Here is a 27,968-nt window from a genome sequence, read left to right as displayed (position 1 = left end):
TGTCATCATATAATTTTTTCGTAATATTATGGATTAAACGCAAGCTGAGGTAGCGGGAGACATAGGGAATTTGTATGAGATACACTTCTGTCACGCGGATTTACTACTTTGTCACGTACTTTTACAATTAAATTATTCAATATATTTGTTATTTGATCGTGCATAGCCATTATGCATATAGTACAGTGCATGTTGAAATACAATTAAGAAAAAAATAATAGTAATATCCTTCTTTATTTTCTCACTGATTGGTGGAGACAACTAATTGTAGGTTAAAAAGAAGAATGACCCTTTACTCCAATTTCCCCAGTATTGCTAGCGTCAATTTCTTTTTTCCCTTTTTGCCATCAGATCCTGGTAGACCTATAAATACGACACTGACAGATTATTGAATAGATTTTTTATTTTTGTTGATGCACTCAACACTAAGATAACGTTGTAACGCTCACTAAATGAAGTTATTTAGTTGATTCGAGTCGTTTTTCCGACTTGATCATGTCCATGTCAAATAGTACCTATTTTACAAATGGAATCATAGAATTCTATTGCATATTTAAATGTCTGTTGAAAAACAAAGACAGATGAATTAAATCAAAGGTTCCGGAGGCCTTATCACTAACATCTCGATTTCTTCCAGGCAACTTTAATTATTCCTATGTAATAAATTGAATTGGATAAGCATGTTATTCTGTAGCCATCTCCATTATATACTTCTAATAAAAAAATGGTAATTGTAGTTTGTTTTATAGTGATGTTCTTATATTCACTTTATTATTTTCCCAAGCTGCCCAAGAGATTAAAAAATCTAACAGCATAATTTTAGCCACATAAAAAAAAATTACAGTTAAGTTAAGGACTAACAAGTTAAAACTTGTATGTAAAAAAATCTATGTTTGTTTTAAAAGTTTATTTCTACAGCATTTCATATAAAATAAATTATTATTCATTTACCACTTCATAATATACATAAAATGATTGCCACATTTCTTGAAATGAAACCCGCAAGACTAAACACTACACACAAGCACTGATGAACTCGTTTGACCAATAACAATCGAATGGAGCGCACAATCAAAATCTTTCGTTTACATTATTATCTCCCAGAGAGGTCGGTGTTTGCAGAATAATGCCGAAAACTACACTATTATTTTTATTGCTTACAGTCCCATCTAGTGCGTTCATGTAAATAATTATGTTTACAATAATATAATTATCATTGCTAATACTAAACTCACAAATCATACAATACTATAAACAATTCCTAACATTAGTTGTCACATTTATAAAAAAATACACATTAATTCCGTAGGTTTCAAGATGTCATACTACACTTATGTACAATATAATACAGTTTGTTTGTCCGTTGCTAAATTCTTCACCCTCTTCTGAAGTCTAGCACGGCTGATGTATGGCGAGGGCTGTTTGAGATGTACGGTATGCACATGGACCTTACAACTATTGGATTGGGCGAAGGCTTTACCGCACAGTTCACATTTGTATGGTCTATCGCCCGTGTGACACTGAAAGAAGATTTTATGGAATGTATAAAAATATACTACTAGCAAGTACCCACAACTAAATTTTTTGTTTATACTCGTATTGATTGTTGTGAATAAGATAATAAGAATATTTCTTTCAGATTTTTGTATAGTTAAATTTTGCACAATTTTGAAGAAAATATTTAATATAAATTATACTCTGAATTTTCATTCTGTAGAATTCTGACATTTCATAAGTGTTGCTACTAAAAAAGTTATCCACCGAAAAAGGGACAAATTTGACCCATTTGAGGGTAATAAAAAATAAAATATTTTTTATGTTTTACCTACTAAAAAGTAAATCTAAATATTTACTTACGCAAGTGACCTAATACAAAAATAACAAATATTTCAATATCACGAACAAAATATCGAATTAACTTTAATTACTTTATTTTATTCTTTAGCTGGCATCACTACCTACTAATTCCAGGTTTAGTAAACCATTTAAAAAAATAAAATGTTATCTTTACTTTTTCGTTTTTCACTGTTATTGATGAAAAGGGACGTAATTATCACTAGCCGTAAAACCACTTTTAATTTGTACCACCGCACTCAATAAAATGGATACATTCACTAACAAATAAAATGTATGAATAGACTCTGATGTTCAGACTCATATTGAAATTGAAAAATGTGCCTGTCCAAAAGGTTTGTCATCTCTGACATAAAAAATGATAGCTGTCAGAATTCTACGGAATTAAAAATCAGAGTATAGGCACTTTTTATAAGCCTCGATTATCTATTTTTTATATATGTGTTATATTATATTTAGTGACATAAGATAATGTGTTTATCTTATGTCACTAAATATACGTAAAGGTGAAAATACATGCTTGAACAAATACTAAACGGTTGTTACATAAAAAATAATAATATTTTTGATTAATAATAAAATCATACCCGGAAATGCCTATCAAGCGCCCCTTTACTCTTGAAACCTTTTCCACAAACACAGCAGATATAAGGCCGCTGCTCAGAATGTGTTTTCTCGTGCATCAAGAGATTAGTTCGGTTAAAGAATCTTTTATCACATTGCTTGCATTTGAAGGGCTTTTCACCGGTATGGATCCGCTTGTGATAGGTCAGGAAGGCATTTCCCTAAAAAGTGAAAGAAGGAGGTGTGAGACTAAGCCACCGCTAATAGTTAACCTCCATATTTGTGAACTTGTGACTCTCTTTTATCACAAGTTGACAACTGTCTCTATGGTGTCTCTGTCTTTACCTTACAACCCAGATTGATTAAATTTTTTATAAATAAACTTTGATCATTATTAAATATTTACAGAAATCATACATATTCATACAATTGTTTGTATTCTAGAATGATAATCAAAATTAAATCTAGTTTCAAGAACTGCCATTTTTACTGTATGAAGTTTGACATAGCTCAAGAAGAGATTGTCACTTGAGATACAATTTAGAATATGGACCTAATTCATTTAATTTAATAAATTTGATTGAACCTATTTTGTAAAATATCTCTCCATAAATTTGTGAAGGTTGCAATGAACACTTTCAGAGAATTTGTTAAACTGATAAATTTCGAATGACTGGATTGGATTTTCGCATTATTCCAAAAGGTTACAATGTCCGCTTGATCACTGTCAAATATGTCAAAGAAGAAATAGAAAAAATATTTATGAGCTCTTGACATCAAATTTTAGTTTGAGAGATGTTTCAGAATATGTGCCTGTACCGGTCATAGTAGTTCTGCTACAGCCATTTACTTATGGTTTAAAATATTCTTACCCGGAATGATTTTCCACAGATATCACAGATATATTTCTTCTCTACGGGATAAACTTCATCGGGATGGTTCCGTCTAAAGTGCGACCAGTACTGACGTGCGTTTGCTATTTCTTCAGAGCACTGAAATAAACATAAAAATGTATATTGATACAAATCCTTAACAATTACTAAGAACCGTTAAGTAATTAAATTTTAGTTGTCACTTCGGCTTTAAGGTTCCAAAGGCACGACACCTTTATTATGAGTAAATGTTTGGCAAAATAACTACACTGACAGGGACCCAATTTCTAGAACATTCTGAAGATGAACAATTAAAGTGCTGAATATCTATGGTTGTTTCAATCAGATTACTCTAGATACTAGTCAAGTTTTTATAATCTTATTCAGAAACTAGTTCGCAAAGTTGTTTTTGGTATGATTACAAAAACACCTTTACTATTATTAATATTAACTTTAAAAGTCAGTAGTTTAGTTAAGTTATTAGTATTTATTTGTAATAACATAAGTGCGAAATTTGAATTTAAAAAATAGAATTTTCTGAATACAAATAAGAATAAGTGATTTATTTTGACTGGAGTTTGTGCTGCGTTTCGTTTCTGAATCTCACCCTAATATTAATGTTATTTTTATTATTTTATTCTGTAAGTACATACATGCGGGCATTTAGTGGGCCAAGTGCGACTATCAGAGTTCCGTTTATATCGTTGAAGCAAAGCATCACACGCTTTGTGCGTGTGCGCAGTACGCGAGTGTACTCGCAGTTCGTCAATACTAGAGAACTTTTCACCGCATTCTCGACATCCATTCCTGAAACGATACGATAATAAATGTAATATATAGGAAGCACCATAATTTTTGGTTGGAAAAGTAATTTATAGTGAAGTACTTCTTCTCAGAGTCCAGTATATGTTTTTTTGCTGTCACCAAGTGTCGCTTGTGAGCCTCCTCCGATGCGAACTTCATGTCGCAGGATGAACAGAACGGCAGGTCTTTGTTTTCTTCATTCAGATCCTAAGAACAAAATTATAGTATGAAACTAATTAGGTACATAAACAAAGACCAAATAACTCATTTGTCAAATTACACGATTATTGAAGACTTGAAACTATAATGACAGACTTCAATATTTTTAAGTTTATTCTGCATAATATGACAATTAATTAGTGTTAATGCACGTTAGTTTTAAGTCCTAAACAGTGGCAAGTGAAAAAAATTAACACACAAACAGATTGTCGCCTTAATAGAATGTAAGTAGTGTTATTGGACACTTTCTTATGTTAAAATCCTTTTTAATAAATTAGGTTAGACTTAAATTACTTATTATTCTTAAGTTAGGCTAAATCGTAATGTTCCATATCTCAGTGAAGAGACAATGTAAAATATTGATATTGATATTGTAAATTCGCTATTATACTTTTTGAAACGTCGAAGTTTACGAGTATGAAAACAGCTTGATTTAAGAAAAGGCGATTATTTTTGACACAAACTTATTAACGAATTAAGGAAGTTCGGGATTTTGTTGTTTCAGAAAATCTCGTAAAAAGTTATGCTAATAGTCTTTTATTGACATTACTTTCACACTTTGATAATAAAAAAAAATTACCACGGTGACTGAAGACAAAAGGTGTTGAATGTCAAAAAGTATCACGAGTTGGTATCGACTAAAAGATGGAGGGTTTTGGCAGAAATGGCTCACGGTGTCCTCTATTTTCGCGTATTGTTTATCTTGAGATTTTAAATATGAAAAATAATTGTAAATACATAACTTCAATCCGGTAAAAAAAAATTGTTTAATTATCAATTTATCCTAAGTTAAAAATACAAAACGCCTAAAACACATTTAAGCGAATTTAAGTCAGTGAAAATAATATAAGTACATACAGCGACACCGCGGTGCATTAAACTCTTGTGCATGTTAAGACCGTGTTGTGACACGAAAGAGTAGCCGCAGTGAGGGCAGATGTAGTCCGATGGATGCTTTATTCGCACGTGGCTGAGGTACGACGTCCATTGGCTGAATATAATATCGCATTATTTAACGTATCTTTTAATCTAAATATATAAAACAAAATCGTGTTAGTTACACCAAACTCAAGATCGGCTGGACAATGTTAGCTATCTCTTTTTTGGTGGATTCTTCTCCGATCTGCATATCAGAATACGTAATAAAATATTGGATAAGTTACCGAATAACAATAAATTAATTAATTAATTTTAAGAATGCAAACAGCATATGGTGCCATCTGTTGACAAAACTACGCATCATTTTATAAAGATTTACTGATACTATCGTGTCAGTTAAAGAAATTCCGATCTTGAGGTGAATGAGGAGATGCATATCCAAGCTTTGATCTTATATGAAATAATATTTAAAAAAATATAATTTTAAATTTAAAAACTCACGAAAACTGTTCATCGCAATGCGGACACTTATACGTAACCCCTTGATGCCAAAATACATGATTCCACGCTTGTGTTCTGTAAAGAGATATACAAATTTGGAGAAAAATAAAATATTTTATTTATTAAGATTTTCAGCTTATTTAATTATGTACCAAATATAAACAAATTTGTACCCCAATAAAAAATCCTCACTTAAAAACAACTTGATAATTAGGTGGATTGGTACAAATAAATTAATTTTAATCCAGGCTAACTGGTACACCATCTGGTATAATTGGTACATTGGTACACTGGTAAACCATAAACCATCCATAGGTGGAGATTTGTAATTAGTTCTGATTTTATTGTAATCATAATTTACTTTTAGTTAAAATACTGTTAATCTTCCTAAAATGTAATAAATAAATAAACAAACTAAATTAGTTGAGTAACACTTATAGTTACTCATGCTATATATATAATAAACAACACAATATTTATTTCAATCAAGAATTCAGACGTCAGAACACCACACTTGAGGCGAACAGGTCAATATGCATATATAAATATTTTACACTATATAAATATATATATCCGAAGACATAACCAGGTTTCACTTTGCCGTAGCGTTTCTTTATATTTTCGTATGTTTTATAAAAAAAAGTACTCACGTGTTTCGCGAAATGTATGGGCAGTATTTGCATTTGTACTTCTTCGCGTGACACATTATATGTTTGTTAAGACAATGTTGCGACTTGAAACGCAACTTACATATTTCGCACTGCACTCGGCCCGACGACTGAAAATTACAATTTTTAAAAGTGAACTCCTCCCTTTGATAGGCGCATGCGTCGACTACAAGGACCTTGTTGCACAGTTGGCGCCTTTAAGAGACGTATGGCGTGCTTTGACTGACTATAACTTAAGTTTCTACTTAACAAATAACCTACAATATAAATAATAAATAGAAGTATTTATTTATTATTCTATGTTGTTGTTTCTTGAATTCTTTTCTCTTTTTTGTGTATTTCTTATAAAAGAAATAAAGATTCTATATAACTTTATCATATGTATTGAAGTACACAATTTACTAAAATGTATAATTTCGACTACTACTACTACTAAAGGGACAAGAATGTTTGCCACTTACGATGCTGGACTAATAAAGTATACACCACTATAATAATAGATTATTTTTAATGAAAAATTTAGTACGGACAAACGGTAGGTGTTTAATAAATTACTAAATTTTCTTGCTATATAATTAATAATGAGATATTGTGGCTGTTATTTAAAGTCGGTGTGATGCTGCTACACTCTATGTATCATTGTATGGACTAGGCAAACCAAGAAGTTGACTGCTTTTGAAGTTTTATGGAGTTTGACGTTAAATCAAGTGTTCTAACATATAGAACCTCAGCCTTTAGTCCCTTAATATCAGATCGCGTTTATACTTTGAATCAATCAATTTAATAAAAGAAGAACATTGAACAGTAATGACTATTTCATGATTCTTATGTACAAAGTAATATGGGCTCGATAATGATATTACCACATCATGTTTCTTCATATGGTGTTGCCAAGTTTGTGTGTCCAGAAAAACTTTAAAACACAACTCGCATTTAAATGGTGCACTTTGGTAATTTTCTGATTCTTTACGTTTACTTATTTCTTCTTTTTGTTCTTCTTCCTAAAAAAAAAAATATTGGTTGTTTGTAAAGTAGGTTTACGATCGAGATGTTTACGTGATAACGTCTTATTGGTGATATAAGTTTTTGGGAAGTAAGGAATTAATGAAGATAACAATTTTTTCAAATTTTAAATTACATCTATCGTTTTATTCACACTTTTGATGATAAATTTCGGGTGTAAAATGACAAGTTTACTTATTCGACTATGATATACATTTTTCTTCATTCATTCACGGAATGACTGGCAGCGCTCGAGATGAGACGGGAGATCGGTCCGTCTCTCTCTCGTTATACCTGCGATCGCGCTCGTGAGGTTTTGGTGTGACACAAGTTTCTGAACATGTCACCCGACTAAAACGATTTTAAAGACGTTATCACGTCAAAAATAATTAACATAACATCAACCAAAAAACATGAGGGTTATGATAGTATGCACTGAAACATATATCAATGCAATGCAGTTTTAGTTTTTACACTATATTTAAAAAATATACATAATAATAGTTTTGTAAATTTGAAATTTAAAAAAATTTAAATTTTATTATTAATATCTACAAAAATAAACAGTTACCGTTAGTGTGATGACATCGACATAGCTCTCAAAATTGAAATCTTGGATTTGTTTAGGTTGAATTACATCTTTTCTTAAAAGTTTAACTGGTTTCTTATTCACTTTTATGGACTTTTTTAATTTTGCGGTTTTTGTTTTTGGTAGCTGAAAAAAAAAATTGCTTGCTAACACAATAAGCGCACATAGTACAGAAATATGGGGAATTATAATAAGAAGATACACTTCTACTTTTACCAGTATTGCCAATAACTGTAGTTTGAAAATTACATATATCCTTAATCTTTAGTAAATAAAAAGAGACAATAAGTTGTGTTCATAGAAAAATATGTATCCAATCTTACAAACTTTATTAATGCCAGATAATATAAGAAGTAACTATAGCCTTCATATTATGTATTTATATATAGATTATGAAGCCTACCTCCCCCTCTATCTTCGAAAAAATATTTTTATGTTAAAAAGATAATTAGTAGTTATTGCGTATATGCCAAACTAGCACTTCTAATGCCAATTCCAATAAGTATAGATATTGCTATTTAAAAAACATATTCTCTGTGATATACCTCCACTGTTTCTTCCTTTATTTCTTCTTTGACTATCTTTTTCTTTTCTATTTTCTTTTTTATACTCTTGTGTACTGCAAGAGGCTCATCATCACTTAACCAATCTTCATAACTTTCATCAACATCACTATTTAGTTTTTCACAAGGCTCTTCTTTGATTAAGTCGTACAATTCTAAGGCAGTATTGTCATTTTTAAAATCATGGCTGGCTTCAATAGATACATTCATTTCATTTACCGTTGTATCTTCTTCAACTCCTTCAGGGAAAATATTTATTGAAAAGCCATTAAAAGTACTCAAGCCAGATTTAGAACAAGAATTTTTCTGTTCTGTTTTTCTCATAGTATCTTCTGTAATCTGAAATATTTTGTAAACCACTTTTAATACAAAAAATTGTAGTCTTTGTTTATCACCTTGTATAATTACAGTTAAAAGAAAATTTTAAAATTCAATGGGGATAGTGGAAGTGAAAAATGAGTATTTTACACACCTTGCCATAAGTCTCCAAAACACCTTGCAGTATTTCTAGACCTTTAAGGCTTTTCTGTCTAAATGAATAGAATTTCTTCAATAAAGCAGCACATTGATAACAAAAATATCCTGGTAATTCGTTTTCATTTAGCTAAAAATTACATGCCAAGGAAAATGCATTAGATTTTAAAACAAAAATGTATGTATCAAAATAAAATCTATTTTTAGAGTAAGTTTTAAAATAAAGTAATAGAATGCAAAGAAATATGGTAAATTAACGTCCTTGTCTTAAAGTTTTAAGAAGAATAATAATACTTTAGTTTTTTACTTTATTAAAAATAATATAAGACTTACGTTCAACCCCGTAATTATTTCATAATATAGACCCAAAAAGTTGGATTGTATATTTTCCAGCCTGAGGTCCATTTGTAAACAAATCCTACAAGCTTTTAATTTTCCCATTATTGTAATAATATTCGAAATGTCGCGGTTTTTACACTATAAATAATTGTGATAAGACCTATAAAAATCTTAGATCTGCACAGTTTCGAATCGTCTTTATAACTCGTAGTATAGGATACTTTTTTTAACCTGGTCAATTATTATAAGAAACGCGAGAAAATAAGGTTTATTTTCATAGTATTAAACTTGTAATTCAGCAAAAGTGATTTAAATAATGTTCGACTAATAGCAAGAGAACGTCTACTTTTTACTACTTTTACACTAGACGCTAAAATTAAAAAAATGGTTAATGTCACAGATTAGGAATAATGCTCAGAAATGAATCAACAACTTGGCTTTATTCGTGACAACGTTCAAGAGCTCCGTGGCTACAGACTAGAGCTAGCTGTATGTAAAATTTATAGGGTTTCAAAGAAACAGCAAATTGAATTTGGCGCTGTATGTTTGTATTATGGTTAAATTAGTTTTCCCATGACAAACACGTTAAATAAGTATTTCTTTTATTTAACAAAACCTAACTATAGATGGCATTTGCAACAAATCATTAGGAATACACATTACACTTTTATTATTTATTCATTTTGTATCATTTTAAAGTTGTTAAAAGTAACTTATTATACCTAGGATATAACTATTTAAGATATGCATATTTGATAGTTAGAAGAAATATTTAAGAAAAACTAACAAAACGCCATAGAGAGAGGAACTCTTTTTATGTTTTTCGAGGCTCCACGTTAGATTTCGTTTTAATAAACAACGGAAAGGATAAAGCTGTTTATGATTATATATCATATAGCCAGACGTAACGAGTTCAAACCACCTATGAACATCATCCTATTAATAAATGTCGGTGAATTAACCAGAGTCCAGAGATTATTTTACCAGAACATTCTGTTAACGTTATTCCAAGTGAAAACGCCGTTTTATTACCTTCAGGCTTCAAGTCTCGGCAAAATAAGCCAGCTTCCCACAGAAAGCGTGATCGTTATTAAGGTCTCATTTATAAAAATAGTTATATGACACAAAAAGGTATGGGGCAAATGTTTTTAATCAGACAGGGATAAATCACATTACACACTTTTTCCCACGACTAGCACAAGGGCGTCTCCTGCGATACTCGGACCTCGGCTTGTTCCTGAAAATTACTGTTATCTTCGTTTTGCAAAATAATCAACGCTTGAAGTTCTTTCATGACGTTTTCAATGTTAAATTTTGTCTCGAATAGGCTACGGCGTTTCATAACCGTCTCTTTATTGTCGTCAAATGATTGCAAAAATTTATTTTGATCAACAATCTCTGACATTTCGTTGCGGAACTGGACGTAAAGTAGAACCATCTCTCGTTTATAATTGACAGTTTCATCAATATCGTAGCGTCTGTAACGTATGATACGTCCGGTCAGCCGTCTGCGATATTCTTTTGGTGCTCCCAACGTCCTCGCTTCAGGTATACCTTCTGAATCTTCATCGTCACCCACGGAAACGTCATCTTCCTCCTCAACGAAATCATTAGCGTTAGCATACCACGAAGCAAACTCAGCCAAATATACATCTTCTAAAGATGCAGGTCGTTCTTCATATAGCTGAATTATGTTTTTGGTCCAGACATTAGTGCTGCCTCCATCGATGCCTTCGCAGTCCATTTTGTGACGACGTTTGCGGCAGCGTTGTCTTTCTGTCGGCCACACTGTCGGGATGTACACAACATCACGACTTGTCTCGCTCATTGGTTGTCGTAAAAGATACCATGCTGCTTCTTGCGCTGATATCTCAACAGCGTTAAGCAGCTTCATACTTAACGCTTTCAATTGGCCTGTGTGGTCCTGTTCGGGATGCTTTTGCATCATCTTGGTAAGCTCATAACGTAGGTTACCCATTCCACGGGCTGATTTATTTACGTACTCTACGACAAACTCTGCACAGCTATACTCATCCAAGATGAACTGAATGTCGATGTTAGAGTGGACTTCGCCGGCAAGATACGGATTGAACGTGTTTGTCATAAGTTCATCAAAGTTTCGTCTGAACAGCAGAGTTGGTCTGCGTAACGTTGAACGCACAATGTCGAGGTATGAAGCATAAGTCAAACTATTAGCTTCAAGAAAATCATCCATGCGTGCGTATCGACGTTCACCGAGAGAAGTTCGCAGCTTCTTGGCTTTCTGTTGTAGTGTGTGGCGGCGTCTATCAGATTGAGGCATTGGAACCAATACACGGCTCGTGGACATTGGCCAGTACGGGATCCCGAATCTGCAAGTTGTCTCGCCTCCCTTTGTGCAGGTGAAAGTATGTTTGTGTATCTGGTTAGCGTAGGTAGAATCGTTGGGCACATCATCTCGGGCAACGGAACTTAATTTTTCCATGAGCTCGATGGTTCTTGGCATATTTTCCGACACGATCTCGAGTGGGTCGTCGTTCAGCCACAGTAAAATATGAGCGTGTGGACTTCCATCATGCTGAAACTCAATACGAAGGAAGTAATCTTTTACGGAGTACTTGCCGAATGGATTGTATGACTGTTTGGATTTCAGCATTTTCATTAGGGAACCAACGAGCTTGTAGAAGTATATGCAGCACGTAACCGGATCGTCGCTCACTAAGGTACAGCGCTGAGAAGTATTGAGATCTCTTGCTGTTTTCCCCGGATATTTATTGCTCAGTTTGAGAAGTATAGTGAGCAGTTTCATCCAGCGTATTTCATTTGAACGTATAGTGACACAGATGGTAGGCTTGCCAAGTTGACGAATCATGGCAAAGAGATCTCGTTTGCGAGAATCCCAGTATTGGACGGAGTTTGGCACTGTCTTCATAAACGGGAGGTTTTGTATGACATATTTTTTCAAAAATTCTGTGTCCTCTAACATACGTTGCATATCATTCTCCGTTACCGAAACATTTCGGAAAGTGTTGTAAATTCTGTTCACCATGCGCAGCCGCAATAACTTCATTGCAACGTACAAGATTTTTTGAGGCGTGGCTCCGCGTCTGTCTCGTCGTCGTATCTCACTGCTAGCCATCATATAATGTGTCACTGTAAGGCTCATGTTAAATCGACGTGGCTCTCCAAAGAATATCGATGGAAACGTCAACTCTTCTGCATGACGGTCATTAATGATGTCGAAATGTTTTGCCTGAAGTCCTGGTGCGATATGGAGACAATCTTCTTCGTTCCACATCATAGTATGTTGCCTTGAAGCAAGAATCTCAGATTCAGGTGTATTTTCAGCGGAGATAGTTTCTATACGGTTAGACGGATCATCCTGTATGTCACCCAGTAATGGCACAGTAGGATTCAGCCTCGACAAATCCACGTTGATTTCGTACAAACGATATAATGGAGACTTTTGCAGTACATCTAGCCACGCTTTGATTGTACTTTTGGACATGTATCTGCTGATGTAAACAGATTTATGGGCAAGATTTCGTCTGAAGTTAACGTTAATGACGTCGTCCTCATTTAATTGACGCGGCAAACATTTTATCATCTCTTGAACGTCTACTGGTACGTTGATTACTTGCCCTATGATTCCATGAGAGGAATCATTTCGTAGACGGCGCACTTGCATGAATGGCAGCCGAGGCGATATTAATCGTTCACTGATAGGATCCAACGGTGGTAGGCCTGGTGGTCGGTCAGGATACGAACGTGAACAGTTTGACAACACTTGCAAACGTTCACGAATTTGACGATTTTAACAATTTTTTTTAAATTTATCGATTTAAAGTTAAGGCACATTGTTATGACATTGTATGAGGTTAAAATTAAATATTTAATCTGACATTAATATCTATGTAAAATTATTTTTTTCCATTTAATAATAAAGAAGAGAAAACTTTTTAGCAATTTTTTTATCTATCATCAATTATATGAACCACCATAATTTTTTAGTCAATTGTAACACAACCTATTACTTATTACTGCACTTGCCGACCGATGTTACTTCTTTCCAATTATAAAAGAATAAATACTTAAAATTATACCTGTAATCATATTTTTAAAATGTAAGAATAAATAACCTTTATTGCCGCAATTGTTGTGGTAAAAAATAAACAATGAAAACCACAATTTTTTCACTTCACTTTTAAACAGTCGACGAAACAGTTCACGTGTAGATGTGTGCTGCCGCTGTCTTTCTTCTTTTCGGACGCATAGGCCAATCGAGTGGAAGAGAGATAGATACGGCGCAAGCGTACGAGTGTAACGGGACAATGAGCCATGCTTTTTCGTGCGTGCAGCCGGCGTTCATCGATTCATTAAGCCGGGTCCACATTTGTAGCATTTCGGTGTATCGTATCTCCGTTGCGTGGCTTCGGCGCGTATCATGATCGTTAGTTTGGACGCAAAATGATACCCGTTCATGATACATGCCGTATCGGATACGGCCCGATCCGCACTAAGCGCGTATCTTGATACACCTCGTATCCGATACGCGTATCACGATCGGTGGTATGGACGTATTTTGATACTGTATCGCGATACGATACTTGATACACCCCGAACCATGCTGTGTCGGTTTTTTCGCGATCATCAAAGGGAATACACATCGTATCAAAAAGTTTGGACTTGAATGCAGTGAAATAAATATTGTTGAGCTAAGTGTAGTAGTTGTTCGTTGTAGTGAAAGAGGAAAAAAATGAGCTGGGATAAGGAAAGCAATTGACTTTAATGAATTTAACGTGAGCAATTGCTGACATGGCTAAACCGTTTGGGAACGAAGACATGACTGAACCGTACGAGAAGGGAAAGGTGCACTGAAAGATACGCGCATCAGGACAAGATACATCGGAAGAAAAGTGAAGCGTTTGTAAAGTTAAAGCCGATACACTGACATGATACAGCATTTGATAAGTATGGACGCGTTTTTTACAAGATACGCCTTAAAAATACGACATGGACAAAATGAGCGTCCATATTTATGATACAAATACTAGACACGATACGACTGATCGTGATACGTCAACATGCTACAAATGTGGACCCGGCTTTAGACATTAGCGGCCTTCACACGTGCAGTTCGGAATGGCATTTCTGGAACTGCGCACCAATCTGCAGATAAATCTGTGCAGACTAGACCGCGCGCTGATCTGTGCTTCTACTTTACGCTTCAATTGTAATAACAGTTTGAACTGCGGTTCAAACTGTCTATTTCGCTTTCCTGCAGATAAAACTGTACGTATAAATTCTTTTCGAGAGTTTAGATCGCAGTATGGAATGGCGCGTGGAATGTCGACCAATTTTAAAAGTTTTCTTTCAGTTTTAACCGGTACAGTAGAAATGGATACACGTCTAGTGATCGCGTTAGCTGGTTTTGTGGTTGGTTTTAATAATCTAAAAAGGAGACGTGTATGGGTTAAGAAATATAGACGAAAATTTGGACATTTACCCATGTTAAAAGAAATACGAGAAAACTATCCAGAAGATTTTAAAAATTACCTACGGATGGACGGCGATAATTTTGATTGCTTATTGGAACTTATCCGTCACAGAATTACTAAGCAAGATACAGTTATGAGAAAATGCATAACACCAGAAGAACGTCTTTCCGCAACATTAAGATATCTGGCAACTGGACGTTCATTTGAAGATTTAAATTACGGTTTGTATAAGCCGACTTATTTTTAACTTGCCATAAACATGGATGTTGCCGATATATCCTTATAAAACCTGTCACTGCTTCCACGCTCCAAACTGCCATTTTGAAATAATTGTCATCCACACGAGGTACCCGCATAAAACTGTACAAAAGTTCGTACACACCAATGTGCCGCATCGAACTGTCAAACCACTACGCGCTTGTCGCGTCTACACGGACGGATTGGACGGCAGATCAGAATGGCGCGGGCTGTTTCCTACGGTTCGAACTGTACGTGTGAAGGCCGCTATTGTCACGTCAAAATTTTATGACCGAAATATTGTTACGAGTTAGGGGATCGGATAGAAAACGCATTAAATCTCTTCAAGGATTTATTCTCAACCAAATCTACGAAGAATTTGTTTAAACAAAAAGCCGCTAATTAGTAATTACGCACAGAAATTCAGTAATTACACATACACAAAATACTGTCACTAATTACTTTACTTACACGCACTTCACACAGTACTTTATTACTTGTCTTCACTATATTCGCACTTTCTCTTCGGTGTTTATCTCCTGAAATCGCAAATCCCTGGGAATAATCTTAAAAGATATTCGAGAACTCTCTAGGCAGGAGCGCTCGGACAATTCTAAGAACGTACATACTCTCTATCTCTTTCGCACATTCCTCCGTCCTTGTCGTATGGCGTTCTGGAGTGCTCGTTCTAGCTTCGAGAAGGTTCCGATCTTCCCTCTCTCTCGCGTATCATTTGTCCTTGTCCCACTCCTAGAAAATTAGTTCTAGAATATTCCATCATCAAAGGGGTATAACCAGGCCTGAAAACGCCTGAGAACGGGTTTCCTGAAAAGTGGAATAAACTCCATAAACTCAAACATATTGTTACGAAGACGGGTTGACTGCAATGTTTTCACTAGTTAGAGAACTTTTCAGCAAGCTGAATTGTGCTTTGTGTGAATGATAATGTAAATCGGCCATGGCCGATTTAGTTAGAGAACTTTTCAGCAAGCTGAATTGTGCTTTGTGTGAATGATAATGTAAATCGGCCATGGCCGATTTACATTATCATTTATTTTAAACATGTAAACGCTACTTGCTTTAGTAAACGCTACGCTAAAGAACTTGCCTTTCAAGTTGTACTAAAGCACTCTCCTAAAGACTAAGATAATGTAAATCGGCCTTTACGCAGAAACTTGTAACTTACTCAAAATGCTTGAAAAAGAAACTTATAACAACACGCCATAAAGATGTGACGTAGGTACCTACTTAATTATGATGGATTTTTATGTTCATTGAAACACGTTTCTTTTACATTTGGCAATATTTCAAAGAAGCTCATTTCAATGCAAAAAATTACCATGCACATTGGTTCTGGCAATTTCCAAAGATTCATTAATATTACCAGATTATTTGGAAAATTGGGAATACGCTCTGCATTGCCGGGATTCCATGCGCTCACGGGCTGCAATTCAACCCTGCATTTTACCGAAAAGGGAAAACAAGCCTTTACAATTGTTGCAAAAATCTCCGGCATATAATATGAAAGCATTAGCTGATATTACAAGTATCCCGAATTCTACTATGAACGAGGTCTTCAAAACGATTGAAGAATTTGTTTGTTGCCCTACCCATTTGTGTGGAGCTTTAGGAGAAATACTGGTGGAAGGAACAGGCACTGAAAAAGTATCAGTGCAAGGACCAGGGAGCGTTCAAGTATTACGTAACGCAATTTATGGAGATTATTGACCCCCCCCCCCCATGTAACTCGCCGTAACGTTATTCAGTACCCAAGTATAGTAAAACGTTTCGTGACCACCTAGTGACTCTTTAGTCGAAAAAAATATTAACAATAAGGCGTAATTTAATCCCCGCCCCGCATCGTAACGTTTTACAAAAGGGACCCCCCCCCCTCCCAAAATACGTTACGTAATACTTGAACGCTCCCCCAGGGCCCAGGTGCAGGCAAATCAACAGTGCTCTCATCAAATTCGACTTTGCATTTACAGTCTGATTGTTTACAAGTTTCAGAATTATTTTTCGTTTTCCTTTGTTGCAATGTTTACAAACTTTGTGGAGATGACTGCGCTTCATCTTCCTTTTAGAAACCAAAGAGCAGTCAGAAAACATTCCGGATTCATTGGAGATCGTGACAAATTCAACCGCGGCGAGCGCCGTGGCCCCCGGATCCGGAGGCTCGTTTATAAAAATACGAAAAGCTTACCCCAACTCGAAGAAAGTAAAAGAAAAATAATAATAAAACTTACAAATATATACACATATATAGTTTTAACTATTATGATCACCGAAAGGATTAAAGATATTATTAAACCGCGCCCGCCAAATTCGAACTTTTCCCGCGTTATTTTCCATTACTAAAATACCAAACACATTTGAATAAAACCTTCGTTTTAAAAAATATTAGCCGACTTCAAAATGCACTAAAAAGTGTTTCATAACAATATTTCCTATTTATATTGATTGGTCGCATATTACCAAGGGAATTTAATATATTAAACGATAATTATTATTTTATGTATTTATGTACGTATTCTCCACGAATTCATTGGTTCCTTTCTTTCTTTTTACTAGGTAGATTCTTAATGCTGCAAAGTTTTAAAAGTTTGGTCACTGAAAAAAAAATTTAACTTTTTTTTTATCAGTAATCATAACAATCAAATATAAAATTTTCTTAACATAGATAGTAATAATTAAAAAGAAAATTAAAACAAATTTAAAAAGTTTGGTCACTATGGCAGACGGCAGTGTACCTTTAACGCTGGCAGCATTTCCTCGCTTTTTTCAATAATTTTCATTATTTATTTATTTTACTATACCTACGTAGGTATGATGTCGAAAACTTGGGATTTATACAGTTTATAGCTATTGGAAGCGCTGGTAGTTCAGGTCGCTGGTCCGATACAATTCCTCTATATGTTCCTTTCCCGTCTCTTTTATTTCCTTTTTTTCCCTTTAATTTATCACTTTTTGCGTAATTATTAGCGATATATTTGTTTTGTATCTACTACCTACTACTAGGGTTGAAGTTCTATCCTATTATTTTTTCTTACTAGACTTGCCTGGAAGAGATGCTTATTAGCCATCAAAATTATTTTTTTAAGTAAGTTAAAATATATAGTTCGATCCTACATTCGTAGTGATTGTGTTTCAAAAAAACAAATTTTGTTTCGGGGCTTATCACTTATGTACAATCTTTTGGAAACGGTTTAATTAATCGATTAAGCAAAATGAATTTTTATGGTCTAACCGTTATCATAGTATGTACCTACTTTTCTACAAAGTAGGTTAGAAATTCTTACGGAAGTTGGTAATTGCATTATGTATATGTACCAACCTACGTTCTATAAAAGTCCATAGTAAAATACCTAAAGATTTGACATCTACTTTTTACGTGGTTCCCTCTCGCTCACTCATGCAGGGGATTATTGTTTCGAGGAATGCGCGCGTCGGCTAGTCTCGCTATACACGTCAATAAGGCGGATATTATTCTTACGTTTTGAACAGCTCCACCCTATAACGTTTGAAATAAAGTTCAATATAAGAATGACTTGATTACGAGGTCTCCGTCGTGATACCGAAACCTTGTCGTGAGACTATCCATAACTACTTTGTATTATATAATAAAATCTTATTTCTAATAAAATTATACTTACTGTATTATGTTTGTCTAATAACGACGGATATTTCTGAAGTTCTTGAGAATGTATCTAGTTTGTAGTGTGGCACATTAAGTTCAAAGTTCTATTTTTATCAGAGAAGTAAAAAATCAAAGTCCTTGAGAACTAGTCTCGTGGGGAGTACGTTGACGTCACAGATAATTTTTGTAGGTATGTTTATGCAATAGCATGCCTCGATTGGCCAACAAAGCCTTGTCGGCAGCCATTTTGACGATGCTGACTCACCAAAGGTGAAAAATTTGATGCGTACTCCCCACGAGACTATACAACGGTATTGGGCATTTCCCTCGTGAACACAAAATTTGGGTTTCATGTTCCCCCGTTTGCAGCGTGGAAGTAAAATTAGTTTTTTGAGTGAAAATACTGAACTCTGTCTTCTACAAATAATATAGCGTGAATTGTTTACGTGAGAAAACAATATTTTTATAAACTTTAAAGTGTCAAAACGGAAGTTTATGTTTTTAAATCAGTTGTTTTGAAGTCAGTATAGGACTCGCAAGACATTTCGAATTTTGTACTAAATAAACTATATCACCCTGTAATCAACAGATCTTTATACATATAATGTGATAAAAGTGTCAGTGAAACGTAAAGATAATACTTACATTGGGTTGTGTGTGACTTGTGTTCGAAGTTTTTAAATGGATTGGTGGAGTCAGGATGTAGCCTAGTTCTACTGTGACCTTTCAAACAATTTTGTTTTTGTGATATCTTACTAGTTTGCCAAAATGTCAGAAACAGCACCAGTGGTAAAGATTAAAACAGAACGGCCAGATGAAGCGGAGATCAGAGAACTGGCTGCAAAAATGGTGGAGGCCAACAAGGCGAAAGCTTTGGCGGCATCAGTCGCGGCAGCGCGGCCTCCGCCTGGTGCACGGCTAGGAGGACCGACTCAAGCAGTTGGAGGTCAAATGGGTATTCTTAACTTTCTAACAAGAAATCAAAAGCCTGGTACTCCGTCCGCCGCTGACACGCGTCCAGTTAGTGACGACAAAAAGACACCAGCTCCAGATGAAGCCAGTTGGAAAGGCCACTTTGGTTGGGACATGCTTGGTAAATGTCACATACCATACATATTTCGATCTGGAGAGAAGTACGTAGCAGTGCGAATGGTTGAAATTAAGCTATTGAACAAGTACCTGAATTATTTACATGCAGACATATACTCTTGTACCTGTATTCGAAGCTATTACATCACAGATGTTGAGGCTTTATTATTAAATGAGATCAATAATAGGCATTGTGATGGTCAGTTTGGGCGGGATCCCTTCACACAGAAGGATTTGGTGGTGAGACTATCAGACGCTTATGAGTTCTATAATTTCCTAGATGTATGTTATAATAAATTGTTACGTGGAACAACAAATAATAAGGACAAATGTGGTTTTATTCGTATCAATAAGGAGTCAGTTGTACCATATACAGTTAGAGACAATCAGAAATTTGTACCTTTGTTCTATTTTGAAGGTGAAACAGACAATCTAAAGTTAAAAGCTGACCAGTTAAAAGGCTGGGATTTATCATACCTGAAGTTCTGTTGTAAAGTGCAAGGTATTAGGAATGAACTATTTGCAAGTGAGACATGTTCAGTGATTAGTTTAACAGACATTAAAAGTTATTTCCCACCTGGTACAGACTTTGAGGAATACTGGCCAAACAAAGTGGTTGATTCCCAGCTCCTAATTTCTGCTAAAGGTGAGATTTTAATTTTAATTTATCTTATTGTAAGAAATTCAAGATTGTTATCCTCAGACACCTTTAAATTAACCGAGGGTGTTAACTCATATAATATTAAATTTAATTGATATCTGTTCTATAACATTAACATTAGGACATGTTCCTCAAAAAAAGGTCACACAGAAAATAGAAAGAAATAAACAAAATATGTTTACATCTGAAATAGCAATGCAGTGATATAATTTGCAATGCACCTGATAGTTATATTTTAATGTGGTTTAATCAAAAAAGTGGTCTTAAACTAAATATAGAAAGGCTTAAAATTTAAAATACATATACTTTATAAAAATAATAATTTAATTATAAAAGTATAATTAATTTTATAAATTATTGTAAAATATAATGTACTCAAGAATATTCTAAACCAATCCAAGAAAAGTATATTGTTCTTAAATAATTCTTAGTTATTTTTAAAAATATACATGCATAAAAAAGAGTATATATAGAAATATATCAAAAGGTTATATTTAACCTGTTCAAAATAGTTGTTTGAAATCAAGGTTGGACCTTCAAGACAGCCTTGACATGCTAAATATAATTTGCATTATATGGTTCTATAGAAAATGTTTCCTCTCATTTTGTGTTATGAAGTTTTTTTAGACAGTTAAAATTAGTTTAGCATTAAGTACCACATGGGTAATATTTTCAATTAAAAATGATTAAAAGTGCTTCAAAATTAAATTATAATTAATTTATGTTTTATGTCAACTTTTTTTTACAATAAATCAATTCATTTTATCATAATCACAATATGTTATAAACACAAATTAAATTGCTGCTTGTTGCAAGGGCTGGTAGTGTCCGATGAGGCTTCAATGATATATGTGTGATTAACACATTTAAGTTGTGATCATGTTCATATTGTTTTGCAAAGGCAGCTAATTTATATACTACAATATCTGAACCTTTCTTCGTCACTGCCTGTACATACAATCTAGCAATCACCAGGCAGTGCTGAAGAACACGTCTCCACAGTATTATTGATTACCTATGAACTATTATTTACCTTCTGGCTTAATATCATAAAGTTTTACAGCAATTATTTAAATTACATTTTGTGAGGTCAAAAAGTTTGAATTTAAATGTCTTGTTGTATCGATCTGGCTCTGAATCTTATAGAACTTCTTTAAATAATGTATGAATAAAACACAATCTGTTTTACACAAACAAATTATAATTTTCAACAAAATTGTACCAGGCAGCATTTGTATTCAATGAATATCATGTGCATTTATAATGCCAATGCAAGCCTGAGATAAATGTTGAAAACATGAGGCACAGCATTAATTTTTTTATCATTTCAGGTTCTGTATCTGGTGGTCAGTGGACGCGAGCACCACCCGCTCCCCCACCGGGAGTAGTGGGAAGCGTAAGTGCTGGTGTGGGGATGAACAACGTGGTTGCCCCATCACGAGGTCGCCGGCCCGCCCAGCGCCACACACAAGCAAATGCAGCCATGCAAATGCCACATACAGGCCTCTCTGCAGCGGCTGTGCAAGCCTTAGCCAACGGTTGGACGAATCTACCCGCATCTTTGACTCAAGCGCAAACTCAACAAGTTTTGCGATTAGCACAGGTGAGAAATTTAATTATATTGAGTGAGTTAAAGAATAGTATTGTAGGAAACTGTTTTCTCGTTTCTGTCCTAGTAACAGTTGTTGATGTTGTATTTTAATGATTGTTCACTTGAGTTAGTAAGCTTTATTTTTGTGAACTTTTCTTAAATTTGTGACAGTAATAAAACCAAATTAGACCAAAATCCGTGTCCCTGTTACGTGTATGAGAAATGAATATAAATTATGTAATAGGCGCAAGTAGCTGCTCAGGCGCAAGCAGCTGCACGGTACTCAACTGCAGCAAATGCATTAGCAGCTGCTGCAGCTGGCATACCTCACCGGTCGCACAACCAGAGAGCTGTGCAGGTAAATTGCCTTCTCCACTGCATTTCACTATATGTCTTGTTGCATACAGCATAATTCCTTTTGTATTTCATCTTTGTCTTGCCTTTTGCTGCTTTTTTAGAATTTAATCTTGCTTGGTTTTGTTTCATTTTCCATTTGCTACTCACACTGCTTTCTTGTTCTGCTTTATTGTGCACATAGTTGTATAACACAAACCGATGGGTTCGTTATTGTATTTGGTTTATAATATTCTATCTTAGTTGACTCTTCAGTGTAGTGTTTTTTCCATTAGTGTCATCTTAAATTATTGAATTATATTCATGTCGGCTTTATGAATGGCCTAAGGAAAATTGTTTCTAACAATTATTAAGGAATTTGTTTTAGCACTATTATTATCCTCAACTTGATTACTTGTTCAATTTAGCGATTATGTACAAAATGCTTTAAACAATAATGCTTATGAAGTGCCTAAATCTAAAAATGTCTAACTATAATTACTACCATGACAGTCATAGCTTATAGACTAGCCTGTGTAGTTGGAAGTAGTACAACTCTGGCTTACACATTTATTATTAATGAGAGTTTCAAGATTGCTCGCTATTTCTTTTTGGGTGTTTTTAGCCTATAAAGTATGGGCTACCTTTGACAATCTAATTTATGGTTTTCAGTTTCCAAACAGTGCTATAACAATGGCGATGGGCCAGCAACCTCCACCGCTGGTGAGGAGCACGGCCAACTCCAACAATATGAAGTGAGCATTGCTTTAACAAGTTTAATTTCCTTTCAAAAGTTAGAAAGGCAGTCTGTATAACTAAATGTAGAACCATTGAAGGAGTGTTTTAGGTATTCTTGTGTTACCAGGGAATTTCAGTTTAACACATATTAATTACATAGGTTATATAAAGTTTTATACTGTTTTCATCTCTTTTATTTATAAAACTAAAATACCCTTCATCTTTTTCTGTCAAATTATATTTACCCTGTGAGACATAAGTACTTTAGTTAAAATATCATGATTATATTTGAATAAGGGGGTATATTTTTTGTTAAGTTATAAAGGCTGCCATTTATTTTTGACAAAATCGCCATTGTCTTGACACTGGTATTTTAATGTATTTTCTTTCTTAATTAAAAAAAAACCTAAATGCATGTATTTTCAGTATTTTTAGTATTTTCTAAGAAGTTCATCTTATTTTTATCTTCAATTATTATATCCAAATCTAATGTATTTAGAGTAAAGAATGGTCCTAAGAAAATAAAAAGATAATTTCTAGGAAGAAACTGAAATTACTAATTTCAGTACACGTACGAGTATTTGCGCGATACCGTGCCCTCAAATCTTGCTTAAGCGACTCACGACTTCGTCTGCATAAGTATGTCAGTGATAAACAATTATAACAATTATTTGCCTCAGCTGGTGTCATATGTTTTCATTTCTCAAAGTTACTGTGTACAAAAGTAACCCAGTACCATAAAACCACATTATTATTATTAATCTTGGAACAATATAATTTTGTAATTTTGAAATGTACTAGCGGACCCCGACAGACGTTGTCCTGTCTTAACTATGAATATTGATTTCGAATTGGTATAATTAACTAAAAAATTTTTTTTTGGCGCGTATATAAATAGTTTTGTTGGTTTTCCGGCCCGGGAACAGATGTTTTTTATCAATATAATTATTTTATATGTTTTTTCTCAATACAATAACTTCGATCGAAGCATTTGTTTTAAACGATATTCATTTTTCTTACATCCTCTTTGACAATATTTGCAGCACGCATTCTGTCAATATTCAAACGCCATAAGGTTACATCAAAATTTTTATTTCATAAGAACCTTCTCCTGACAATAACAAACAGATAAAAAATAGAATTAGCGGAATCGGTCCAGTCGTTCACGCGTGATGCTGTTACCAAGAGAAATAGGGATTCATTTTTATGTCATTTGAATATATTTTTTTTATTGAAGAGTTTGTGGATTTGTGAATATAATTTTCTTTAAAATAATATCTTTTATAGTTAAACGTAGTGTTGACCTAGTGGCTTGAGCATCCGACCTTAATCTTGAGGACCGGAGTTCAACCTAAAATTCGTAGACGTATGTCAGGCAAAGAAGATTGATCATCTTGCTATTAAGAAAAAAGAATGACCATGCCACAGATACAGAATCTAAGGCCAAGATGTTTTATTTTTTTAATAAAATTGTTAAAATTAACACATGCTAAATTACGTTGCAGTGTTTCGGCACAAGCAAGTGGGTCAATGAATGGCCACTCAACCTCTCACTCCGGGGACACAAGGAAACGACTCACAGCTATCCCAGACATCAATATCAGTGGAAACCATACGCCGTATAAGGTAAAAATTTGTGAGCTAAGGCTTAAAATATATTGGAATTTATCAAACTTGTTTAATGTGTTTGATGGATTATTTTTTATACTTATAGACAACTATACAATGTGAAAAACATTATCTCATTTTTTAATAGGCAAAATAAGTTTTTTTTCAACAACATAATTGAAGTAAAATAATCTTCCAATTGTATACTTGCGAGACTTAAGTGACAGCCACAAGTGATATAATTAAAATTTCGCATATTATTATTAGATCATTGTACCCTGTGCATAAAGAAAAAAGTGAGATAAAAGTTATTATGGCAATATGTAATGACATTATTGTCTATGAGCGTCATAAGCTACAACACATTAAAAAGGTTATTATTATTTACGCCTTGTTACCTTATTCATACATATAAAAAAACAGGTCACATAGGTTAAGGAGGTTATTGTCAGTCTCTTTTTAATAAAATATAATACTTCTTGATTTATAACCTTTGGTTAAATACCTACAAGTTATAAGATGTTGCATAGTGCTACTATTGTTATTATATATAATAGTTCCTTTATTAAATTTTATAACTTTTTATTTATAGGTGCAGAAAGCATTGGTAGAGAACATGATGGTACCATGTATAAATGCAAAGCCCTATCAATACACCGAGCTCCTAATGACATTACCAGACCTTGCTAGCAACTTCTTTCCAAGGGTATCACTGAATACCTGCCGGGCTATGCTTGATGCACTAGGTCTTTCACTGTACCGACCTAATTCGTAAGTATTATTTATAGAACCTTTGAGTACAAACTCCCTCATAACTTACACAAACAGCTGATTTTAACACGTAAAATAACATATTACATGCGGGTGCAGTTTCAGTTAATTTTTTTTCTGTTAAAGTTTTTTAACTACACATTTTCCCATACACTTGCGAGCCTTCTGGTATTGTGAGTGTCCATGGGCGGCGGTATCACTTAACATCAGGTGAGCCTCCTGCCCGTTTGCCTCCTATTACATAAAAAAAAAAAAAAACACTCCCATGTCATAAGAATCTATTATGATTTGATGTATACAAATGATTTATTTGCACTAGAACGCAACTGCAAGTGCTCCGGAACTCGGGAAAATGCAAATCGGCGGCTGCCGGCGAAAACGGGATGGCGCTTGTACAGATTCGTGACGTCATGCAACATATGCCTCAGTTCAAGTACATGTTGCGGTCTGGCTTGGCCGCTGACGAGCCACCCCATCAGCCTCCCAGACCCGCTCATGCCCCACCACCCTCGCATGCCAAACGGGCAAGGGCCAATTAGTGCCACCTCTACAGACAGTGGCTGCAGTTACAGGAATTTAATGAACTTAATTGAAGATATAGTGCATTCTGCATGTATGGTTTGGTATAAGGCCTTGTGTAGTGTCGGTAGTTGATAGTGCCCAATTTAATTTGGGCCCCCTCGTGCTTGAACTGTTTTTTAATCTTATGAACAAATTGTCACAATAAATATTGTAATTGCATGACTTCCATATAAATTAATATGGCTGTTGTATGACTATAACACTTATAATGGATTTAAACAAAATTGAGATAAAAAAATTGTTTAAATTTTGGATAAAAAGTTAAGTGTGATTGATTAATCCTACACCTTCCTATGTATAAAGAAGGTATATATTTAAAAAAAGATAGGATGGTGGAACACTGCCTAAAATGTACCTAGTATAATATAATATATGTACAGTAGTAATGGTCTTCCATAAAGTGAATTGACCACAATATAGGGTTTGACCATTGGAAGCTTGTATAAAATTACTTTCAAATAAAAATTGATCTGATTAAATTCATTCAACGAAACTTAGTTCAAGAATGATGTGAAAGTAAAAACCTTCCAATGTCTTCCACATCACTATTTCAATTTGAATTCTAAGATCAAATAGTAAAAGAAAACGCAAATTGATTGATGTTCAAAAGAACAATTAAGTGAAACCAAATCATTGCTTCAGATCTAAAATTGTCAATTGTCAAAATATAGTAATGTCAATAAAATGTGGGAGCTACTCAAAACATACTGCTGTCTCTATTTGCATCCTAATACATGCACATATCATATAAAATTACAAATCTGAGGAAATTCTAATATACTTAAATAGTCTTTCAGTATTCTGACGAAAGCTTTTTTTCACTGTACAAATTGTATGTAATGTAAATCAGATATCTTAATTTAGTGATCTATTATCTTAGAAGACTGAGATTGTTTAATTGTTTCATAGATCCGAATATTGTTAGTTTACAATGTCTGCAAGTGTAACATGTAAATATTACTGTAATTACATATTTATGTCTCGTTAAATATATAAGCAGTTTCATAAATAGTTAAAAGTTTAATGACTAAACAATTAACAATTATACTCTTTATATTGTAAAGTTTCTATCCTTTGCCATCTATCTTAGGCTTTAATTTAAACATCACAATTTTTGTTTTCATTATATAATTGGTAAATAAATAAAATATAATCGTAAAACGCTAGTTATAACAAATTGCCTAACATGCTAGAGATTGGTGGATAATAAGCATTCAAGTATACATTTATATCTTTGGAATATTAATAAAAACTTTAAATGGTTCAGGCATAATATGGAATTAGCTGACCATTCTTAGATTTTTATATGTAATATTATTGTAAAATACATTTATTTATGCTTACATTCCAGCCATTCTCGTGTAGTGTATAACATCAATGTCCGAATTACTTTACTCCAAAGCATTTTATTTAGTTTTTAAGTTTGGGGAGTTAAAATATGTAACACAGTATTTGTAAAAAAAATCTCATAGCTAAATATTTATTTTTCTATGTAATTTGATTCAAAATCAAATATTTAATTAATCCCCCACCACCAGTGACAAAGTAAGATTTAATTTTAAGATTTTTGTATTATTAGGAAAATTTAGACATTTTGTTCCTCTAGTAAAGCTAGTAGCAACTAATGCAAGGTTTTTCATTTTATATATAAATTCACTTACATAAAAAGGATTGATTTCTCTTTAAATTGAAAACAAATCCTGTGGTTAGGTTTTCTTTCTAAATTTACATGAATCCATCACTATCCATCAATCAATGATAGTTTTGCAGGTTCTGCAGACCCATTATATTCTTTTAAAAGGGTATCCTCCATCTCTGGCTACTTTAATTGATAAGGTACTACTAAAAAGTATAGCTTACCAATTGTTTAAATACACATAATTCTTATGTTTTGAAACTTGGGTTCAAAACAAGAA

The 27,968-nt window shown here is 33.9% G+C and overlaps 2 protein-coding genes across 3 annotated transcripts; one reads left to right on the top strand and one right to left on the bottom strand.

Annotated features, from left to right (window-relative positions):
- Positions 1–892: 892 nt before the first annotated feature.
- LOC125050490 (zinc finger protein 345-like) lies at positions 893–9,683 on the bottom strand. The gene is made up of 13 exons (XM_047650379.1): positions 9,323–9,683; positions 8,988–9,119; positions 8,498–8,854; positions 7,935–8,078; positions 7,225–7,362; positions 6,344–6,471; positions 5,694–5,768; positions 5,172–5,304; positions 4,177–4,301; positions 3,944–4,097; positions 3,291–3,410; positions 2,442–2,639; positions 893–1,520 (listed from the first exon to the last, which is right to left on the bottom strand). The coding sequence occupies exons 1-13, from the start codon at positions 9,428–9,430 to the stop codon at positions 1,332–1,334; spliced, it is 2,001 nt and encodes a 666-aa protein (XP_047506335.1). The 5' UTR covers positions 9,431–9,683; the 3' UTR covers positions 893–1,331.
- Positions 9,684–18,925: 9,242 nt separating this feature from the next.
- LOC125050221 lies at positions 18,926–27,677 on the top strand. Of its 2 annotated transcripts, XM_047649920.1 has the most exons (7): positions 18,942–20,414; positions 21,761–22,032; positions 22,265–22,378; positions 23,026–23,108; positions 24,597–24,717; positions 25,292–25,470; positions 25,790–27,677. In XM_047649920.1, the coding sequence occupies exons 1-7, from the start codon at positions 19,448–19,450 to the stop codon at positions 26,007–26,009; spliced, it is 1,956 nt and encodes a 651-aa protein (XP_047505876.1). In that variant the 5' UTR covers positions 18,942–19,447; the 3' UTR covers positions 26,010–27,677. The 2 variants fall into 2 exon arrangements, with proteins under 2 accessions (XP_047505877.1, XP_047505876.1); XM_047649921.1 differs by lacking the exon at positions 22,265–22,378 and having other exon boundaries at positions 18,926–20,414.
- The last annotated feature ends 291 nt before the right edge of the window (positions 27,678–27,968 follow it).

This window comes from Pieris napi, chromosome 6, assembly GCF_905475465.1.
Source record: "Pieris napi chromosome 6, ilPieNapi1.2, whole genome shotgun sequence".
Lineage (NCBI taxonomy): Eukaryota > Metazoa > Arthropoda > Insecta > Lepidoptera > Pieridae > Pieris > Pieris napi.
Note: the sequence above shows the minus strand (reverse complement) of the source record. Positions and strands in the feature narration are given on the sequence as shown.